This window comes from Liolophura sinensis, chromosome 12 (genome assembly GCF_032854445.1).
Source record: "Liolophura sinensis isolate JHLJ2023 chromosome 12, CUHK_Ljap_v2, whole genome shotgun sequence".
Classification (NCBI taxonomy): domain Eukaryota; kingdom Metazoa; phylum Mollusca; class Polyplacophora; order Chitonida; family Chitonidae; genus Liolophura; species Liolophura sinensis.
This window is the reverse complement of record NC_088306.1, coordinates 22,481,136-22,490,431: the sequence shown is the minus strand read 5'-3', so window position 1 is coordinate 22,490,431 and position 9,296 is coordinate 22,481,136. Positions and strand designations below refer to the sequence as shown.

Sequence of the window (9,296 nt, the reverse complement as noted above, 5' to 3'; positions counted from 1 at the left end):
CTATTAAACGAAAGGACCTGGTATGGTAAGGCGGGGACTCGGCTCCATTGCTAGAAACTGCGAAAGTAGCTGACATTTTCAGTTCTGTTTGACTCTTCTTTTCCTGTTGTATGACAAGCATGTGACTTCTAAAGCTTCAAATATTCACTGAAGCAAAGAATAGGTCGTAACAAATGTATAAAAACAGCGCGTACAAACATGTGTCTGCGACTTGAACGAATATATTTTAAAAACATTAATCATAATTGCAATTCGTGCATAAGCAATTCATAACTAAAATTCTCAAAGCACATAGCATTCCTAGTCATAGAAGCTATACCACATCAACACCACGCGCATCTGCGCATTTGACTCTCACGCAGCATTATCTACAACAGATGAAAATTTCACTTGACGCCGGCCAGCATTATGTTGGGAGGAAACCCACGACCATCCGCGGGGAATAACTGTTTATTTATCTATTTATTTATTTATTTATTTTAGTGGTGTTTTACGCCGTACTCAATAATATTTCACCTATACGAGGGTGGCCAGCATTATGGTGGAATGAAACCGGGTAAAGTCTGGGGGGAAGGCCACGGCCATCGGCAGGTTGCGGACAGACCTTTCCAAGTACGGCCGGAATGAAATGAATGATAATGGACCACACTCTAAGAATTATGTCAGACCACAACTGAAAATTGTAGTATGTTAGACAACAGAACAACCAGCAAGGTATATGTAATTTGCAAACCTCACAAAAGCGTAGTTAAAACATTTTGCTGTCAGTGCTTCAAATATACTGAATCTCGCCTATGGACTGCGTGTTCGTTACTAAGGTGTTGGATCGGTCGATAGTCCCATAGCTCAGTTCCGACGTGTTATCATGTCTCATTAGCCTATTAGGAAGTATATACGAAATAAGATATTAATTTTTTTTTGTGTCAGATCGATGAATATATCGTTTTTATAAGCTAATTAAAACCGCGATATCCTGTCTCTTCACCCGATCCGAGGAGAGGTGAACATAGGGTGAGGTAAAGGAATAGCAGGAGACAGCGGGTACTGAACTTTATTACGATTATTCATACCATTCTGGTATTCTATGGGATAATGTCCACTTTACAGAGTGAGTACTCAAGGTTATATTCAGCTGCTGGAACTACAGATATGAATATTGCGTAGATATTATTTAATATTTATAGGTTTGATGGTACTGTCTGTATGGTTTACATATTCCCGCATAATGGCGACTCAGGTCCAAGCTGTGTTGACCATTGCTGTCTTGCAATACATTTTGTCAACAAAACGTCATTGGCAATGCAGCTTTGAACAACAGACAGTTCCGACTCGAATTACTTCAGACTGCGAAGATTTCGCACACAAGGACACACGAAAAGCGTTTCTAAAAAAGGTAAAGAACAAATTATTTTGGTTTTGAGGCCTATTTATATCTCTTAATCACTGCTCCATTTTATCAATGTATTCCGTCAATGGCCGGAAATTTTCTGACATGATGTCATCGATGAACATAGTAGAAACGTGGTTCCAGTTTAGCGCTCCCCAATTGGGTTCTCCCCGCACTCAACAAAGTTGTTTTGACCGGTCTCATCACTGAGGCGAAGATACTTAATCACCAGGCGAAGATATTTAATTTCCGAACTGACGGTTGGAGTCATGTGAAAACACTAGCTGAAATCCATTTTAGTCTACATGTATTTCTATCTATTAGGCCATATCATATACTTTGTATTAAGAAATAAATACGGAGCGTTTCACGAACCCTTTAAGATAAGTACTAGACTTTTAAGAAAAACAGACTTACATCTGAGTTCTGAGAGCTCAGACGGTGAAAAAATCTTGTGTACGATCTAGTAAGAGAATGGTGTATGAGTAAGCCTATATACACAGACATATACCGTGTGCCATATGTCGCGATGCTAGCCACAAAGTTTATCGACATGTTGATAAATCATGAAACGGAGAAAACCTCCCAAGTAACACATTTCTTCACCCGAACAAACAAACATGTTTTACTGAATCAATATAAATCTGCAACAAGATTTACACCAAACAAGGAGCCAGTTTCAACACAGATTGGAGTGGATGTTGTAAAATGACTCTGCTGTACAGATTTTACTTCCAGGTGTCATCGATTTTTCGTTTCGTTTCCAAAGTATATGCTGTTCCTTACACCATACACAGATTGTAACGGACTTGCTAAAGTTTATAAGAATTCCCAACAGCATACACAGATTGTAAACGCCTTGCTAAAGTTTATAAGAATTCCCAACAGCATACACAGATTGTAAACGCCTTGCTAAAGGTTTATAAGAATTACCAACAGCGTAAAACAGATTGTAACCGCCTTGCTAAAGGTTATAAGAATTCCCAACAACACACACAGACTGTGAACGCCTTGCTAAAGGTTTAAAGAATTCCCAACAGCATAAAACAGATTGTAACCGCCTTGTTAAAGGTTAAAAGAATTCCCCACTTCATACAGAGATTGTAAACACCTTGCTAAAGGTTACAAGAGTTCCCCCAGCATACACAAATTGTAAACGCCTTACAAAAGGTTATCACATTTCTCAACAGCACACACAGATTTTTAACGCCTTGCTAAAGGTTAAAAGAGTTCCCGACAGCATACACAGATTGTAACCGCCTTACTAAAGGTTACAACAATTACCAACAACACACACAGATTGTGAACGCCTTGTTAAAGTTTATAAGAGTTCCCCACAGCATACAAACACCTTCCTAAAGGTTACAACAATTACCAACAACACACACAGATTGTAAACGCCTTGTTAAAGTTTATAAGAGTTCCCCACAGCATACAAAGATTGTAAACACCTTGCTAAAGGTTATAAGAATTCCCTACAGCATAGACAGATTGTAAACGCCTTTCTAAAGGTTATAAGAATTCCCTACAGTATAGACAGATTGTAAACGCCTTTCTAAAGGTTATAAGAATTTCCTACAGCATACAGAGATTGTAAACGCCTTTCTAAAGGTTATAAGAATTTCCTACAGCATACAGAGATTGTAAACACCATGCTAAAGGTTTTGAGAATTCCCCACAGCATACAGAGATTTTAAACGCTTTGCTAAAGGTTATAAGAACTGATGGATCTTCGCAGGGTAAATTCGTGACATGGTGACTCAGTGATAGGATGCACATATATATTTGTGTCAATAATCCTCATATATTTGAGTATCTTACCACTGAGTAACCATGCATGAAACTAATAATGTCGAAACTCGCATTCAAAAACATCTGACATGTTGATTCTAATGTTAACACTTTTGGAATGTTCACATTTTAACATTTTTTTATATATGTTCACCATCATATTTTGATTGTATGCTACGTCAGATTTTGTAAATATTTAACAACCATGTATTTACCTAACGGTCGTAAAAACTGACAACATCCACTGTAGATATACAGTATACATTTGTGGAGGGGGCTTGAGCTTATTTATCACATCATTTAGCTCGGACGTACTGTACATCAAGTACAATGGTACTAGTGTGCTTAATGATCACGAAGTCAATTACTTACCTGTTTAACTAGCTCTCTCTGTTGTTGTTTGACACCGCCATGTATTAGGCCTGGGCTTTAGGTCTGCATGAATAAATGACATGTTAAATACCCGGTACGCGTTTTTTTAAATAAAATATGTTAAACGTGATACTTTGATATTCCACCTGTTCACGTCATTTTAAGGAAAGGAACGCTCAAAATCGAAATGGAGAACACTAAATAAACCACTTAAAACTATGCATACAAATACTTTCATTTCGTTTTTTCAGATTTTCTTTATGAAAGTTAGATGCACTCTAAGAGTTTTTCTAAGATGGCCTTTATAGGCCATATAACCAGTGTTTAGGAACTGAACATGGTATACTTTCACTGTGTACTGGGATTGACAAGCATTCGTTTGTTTATGTGTTTATTTATTTGATTGGTGTTTTATTTATTTACTGTATGGTGGTAGGACGTTGGTTTATTTAAGATACAGCTTGACTTTTACATAAGACAAGGCGTATAGTGTGACTCATACCTGAAATATGTGGAAACTAATATATTCAAGGCATCATTGTGTCAGGGAATGCCGAGGTGAGGAGTGTAGACCTTATAGAAGAAAGCTTGCGGCTTATATATAACAACTGTTTCCACCATTGTGGCTAATTTGTGGTTAATTTTCAATCACTAGGTCACATAAGGCGTGGGTTTAATCCCATTCTATTCCTCTGTTGACTGAAAAAAAAAACTAAAAAAAAAAAAAAGAAAACAAAAAACAAAGCAGTCAGGTTTGTACATTTATAATTTAGGATCTAAAGCCGGCGATTCCATCAAAATATACCATCCATTCTTATAATGTGTGAAACTCATTTGATAATTAAGTTTGAAAATATAAACTTAACATAATTTGCATTTACTCCAGGTATTAGATCAATACTTGGACTTCATCCAGGTATTATATTATTACCTGTACTTTATCCAGGTATTAGATCATTACGTGTACTTCATCCAGGTCTTAGATCATGACTTGCCCTTCATCCATGCCTTAGATCATTACTTGCCCTTCATCCAGGTATTAGATCATTACTGGACTTCATCCGGGTGTTAGCTGATTACTTGGATTTCATCCAGGTATACGATCATTACCGGTACTTCATCCAGATATTAGATCAAAATTTGTTCGTCATTCAGATATTAGATCATTATTTGGATTTCATCCGGGTATGAGTTCATTACTTGGACTTCATCCTGGTATACGATCATTACCTGTACTTCGTCCAGATATTAAATCATTCTTTCCTCGTCATTCAGGTATTAGATCATTGCTTGGACTTCATTCAGGTATTAGATCATTACTTTGCTTTCAACCAGTATTAGATCATTACTTGGACTTCGTCCGGGTATTAGCTCATTACTTGGACTTCATCCAGGTATTAGATCATTACTTTGCTTTCAACCAGTTTTAGATCATTACTTGGGCTTCGTCCGGGTATTAGATCATTGGTTGGACTTCATCCAGGTATTAGATCATTACTTTGCTTTCATCCAGTTTTAGATCATTACTTGGACTTTGTCCGGGTATTAGCTCATTACTTGAACTTCATCCAGGTATACAATCATTACTTGGACTTCAAAACCACTTACTACAGAAACCATCTTTACCTTGCCCACGAAAAAACAACGTTCTTTTTTATTTGGACCGTCACTTACACCGTCTAGATGTATAATCAGCCGCGTGCAGCTGAACAATTTCCGTCGATATTGCACTGCATTAAGTAGGCAAACATTTTAAATATAGTAAGAACTTAGCAATATAGATGAACGTCAGTCAGCAGGGAATTCATGCGACGTGATCTTAAATCAAAGACCCAAAACCGTGTTATTGCTTGTCAAGTTAAATCCGAACATTCGGCAACCACTCTGTGTTGTGAAATTTGTGACTGAAAAGCAACACGACGTGCAGATTTTTGTTTGACGTCATACTCAAGAATATTTGACTTATACGATGGAGACCTGACCCACGAACCATCGACGGGTTGCTAGCAAACCTTTTGACAAAACGGCAGTTACAAGTATGGTGCGGTTTCCTCCCACCATAATGCTGACCGCGTATAACTGAAATATTCTTGAGTACGACCTAAAACACCAAATAAATAACTAAATAAATATGGTGCATGTTCTCTCCTCTCCTCTATTACCACACATATATATTAAAACTTTTTGGGTATACAATCCTAGCTCATTATACAGTGAAAATAAATAACAACTCGCATTATTGGTTACGATTATACATGCAGTAAAACTATTCCTAATTCTGTTGTTGTTGTAATGTGTCATTGTCGTCATTGCAGTAGTTGTTATCCGCCATGGCCGGAAGTTGATCGGCCTCGTTCTGGTGTTAATGGCGGCAATTCTAGTCTGGAGTTCCATAGATGTTCCGTCCTCAGGTACGTCACTGTAACCTTATTAATTAATTTATTTATTTAATTGTGGACTCAGGAATTTTCACACATATTTTTCACTGGGTTTACCTTTACATCCCAAATGTCAGATTTTTACTCTTGTAAACGCTTACATGTTTATCGCCTTTTTGCACTTAAATGTCACCAAACCATGTTTACTGGACTATTTGAGTTTGCTAAAAAAAAAGGCGCGTTAATAAACTGTAACAAAAATGTGTGGTTTTAGCGTGTAATTTTATCTGCCCATAAAATGTATTTAGAATCTCTACAAATTATGATTCATTCAGCTATTCAGTCACTGAATTAATCAACGTTTGTGGTCTGTTTTAGTTAGCAGGTTTCTCATTGAGGGTAGAGCTGATGTCCAGAAGGTTTTTCGGGTCGACAGTCCCAAAAAGGTCCTTATCGTCGCATATTACAGAAGCGGCTCATCGCTAACCGGAAGTGTGTTCAACGACAACGACGAAGCGTTTTACCTGTTCGAACCACTCTATTCTCTCTACAGCTTCAAGAATGAGCTTCGATACTTCAATGGCTCAACAAGGTATCACTAATTAGCTGAATTATTCATGCATCCTAAAATTTATTTTCTTACAATGGAAAAACAGATGTTTAACACTTACACGCGAGATAAACATGTTTTTCATGAGATAATAAACGTGCTTAAATGCTTAATTGTAACATACTAAAACGTGCTTATCCAACAAATGATAATAAGATCGCTTAACAATAATACGAATACGAATCAATTAATAATAATGTTGAAGTATCATGTCGATATGATATAACCAGATATGACATCACACCCAGTCACATTATACCGACACTGGGCCAACATGTCCTGTTTCCTTACTCTAACCTCTGAATGTTAAGTGCTTAATCATCTTATTACAAGTATAACTTGGTCTTCCAGCAACCTGCAGATGGTCGTGGGTTTCCCCCGTGCTCTGCCCGGTTTCCTCTCACCATAATGCTGGCCGCCGTCGTATAAGTGAAATATTCTTGAATACGGCGTAAAACACCAATCAAATAAATAAATAAATAAATACAAGTATAACTTAAGTTTTGAATTTGGAATTTTAGTGATAGTATAATGAAACTATACGTGATTTGGTGAAGCATAGCTCAGCATGCTTGGCGTGGTCAATCAATCAGAGTCGAATTCTTGAAAGCAATGCATTTCGTTGTTTCACTTGATGTAAAAAATGAGGGTTATGTTTATGGATGGAGTAAATGTAAAAATAAACATTCGTAAAGATAAAAAATGCGACATTCGCACACCACTGTAAAAAGCGACGGTACGCTCCATGTCAATATTCGTTCTACAACATGACAACTAAAATTTTGATACGTTTTCATTGGGCCGGTTTCACACAGTCCCTTTTCCCTTAATACAAAGTTTTTAAACCTTATAAATAGTAAAATACTTGCTCATTCAGATTAAAGTCCAAGAAGTTCAAGATTAGATGCCCTTGTGTTCATGTAACACTAGTTAAGTGCTTGAAAATTAACTCCATCGATACAATACTAAGCTTTAAAAGCAAATTTAAAAGTTTGATTTCCGCCAAAAACGGGCTTTATGGAATCGATACCATGTTAAAAAGCGGAATGTGTCCGTCCGTTAATTATATAAACGATAGAATCTCATCCCCAGCTCGCGTATCTTTAATCAAATTTAATTCCATAACTTTAATTTTCCTATCGCACGCTTCAGCGAAAGCAAAGTTTTTATTAATTAAATTAAATTAAGTTAATTTGGATCCGTCCATCCGCCCGTCCGTCTACCTGGACGATATTTTTTTCTGTGCAATGACAGCACCAAATAGTGTTCAATTTTTGAGTAATATTTGTGCAAAGGTTTATTTTATGTGGCCTCATATAAAGTTTAACAGCGGTATCCATGTATATGTTCTATATTTAACGAGTTCTTTCCCCGCAGTAAATACTTTCAATATTACCCTTATTAATACCTTGCTTAGTTTAGAACTTGGATGAGGTATATTTGATGATGTATTTAATTTAATCTGCCTACTTTCAGACCGTGGCCACGCGATCCCGACAGCCTCCGCATGACTGCGGTAAACATATTGGCGTCCATTTTTAAGTGTCGCTTGGCGGACGTTGACGTCGTAACTTGGACCAGGATGATGTGTCAAATCGGAACGCGTACATCGAAGGAATTTTGTGAATGTAAAAAAGGGAAATCCCCACCGGAGATTCTGCGAGACTGTATGGCAAATTACACAGCCAGGTGTGAGAATGCCAAATACCGGGTTGTCAAAACAATCCGGTCAGACATGGCGGAAGTTAGGTCTCTGCTGAAAATAGTTCCGGACTTAAAAGTCATACATCTGCAGCGTGATCCCCGCGGAATGTTGTGCTCAAAATTATTTTCTAAACACTGTAGTGTGACCCGTGTCCAAATCGACCAACTGTGCGACAGACTGACCATGGATTTGAGAGACAGACATTCGCTGGAAAAACACTATCCTACGAGCTTTATGCAAGTGATTTACGAAGACATTGTGGAGGATGCCATTGCCGAGGCAGGCGACATGTATAAGTTTGTGGCCGGTAACCTGCCTCATGCAATCAAAGCTATTCTCCAAGACAAAACCAAGTACGGTGGCAAGTATGACGGTGCTTATGGTACCTACCGTAAAAACGGCCTACAGACTGCTTATAATTGGACAGTGATGATTACTTGGAACACGAATGAAGCCGTCCAAAACTCTTGTTTTGCTGTGTTGAAAAATGGAAAATTTCCAATACTGAATAACCCAACAGAGCTGCAGAAATTTAAAATTCCAGATCGACGAAAGTTCCGGAAGAACTGACGCTAGTGATTGTAGTACAAGTACCAATGTTGTTGACCGCGGAAGGATTTAACCAGTTTACAGGACGAGAGAGCAGCCATCCGCATGTAAGGCGCTATGACATAAACCACATAGCAAATTATGGAGAAAGCACCTTTTAATAAAAATAAAGCCAACATCATTTCAGATCAACGACAATTCTGGACTAACTCACACTAATAAATACATATATACACATATTGATTGCGTTGGCGGCTCTATTCCTAAGAATAATGTACACATGCAACTTTTCTTTTTATCTTTACCAAAAGTTTTCCCACGGCCTGAAAGACGTTAGTACGGTTTTTGCCAGGCTTTAGGACATTTTGAAGCGATGGGCAAATTATACCGGTCCCATGTAGGTCAGCATGAAACTGACGAAAGCCAACCGTATTGCGATTCCATTCAAACAAAAGGTGCGAAAATAGAATCTTCTATTTCTAGTTCAGAATCGTGTAGACTGAA

The 9,296-nt window shown here is 37.7% G+C and overlaps 1 protein-coding gene across 2 annotated transcripts; it reads left to right on the top strand.

Annotated features, from left to right (window-relative positions):
* The first annotated feature begins 993 nt into the window (after positions 1–993).
* LOC135479625 (carbohydrate sulfotransferase 1-like) lies at positions 994–9,091 on the top strand. Of its 2 annotated transcripts, none has more exons than XM_064759514.1 (4): positions 994–1,041; positions 5,866–5,961; positions 6,307–6,520; positions 8,015–9,091. In XM_064759514.1, the coding sequence occupies exons 2-4, from the start codon at positions 5,916–5,918 to the stop codon at positions 8,811–8,813; spliced, it is 1,059 nt and encodes a 352-aa protein (XP_064615584.1). In that variant the 5' UTR covers positions 994–1,041; positions 5,866–5,915; the 3' UTR covers positions 8,814–9,091. The 2 variants fall into 2 exon arrangements, with proteins under 2 accessions (XP_064615584.1, XP_064615583.1); XM_064759513.1 differs by having other exon boundaries at positions 994–1,108.
* The last annotated feature ends 205 nt before the right edge of the window (positions 9,092–9,296 follow it).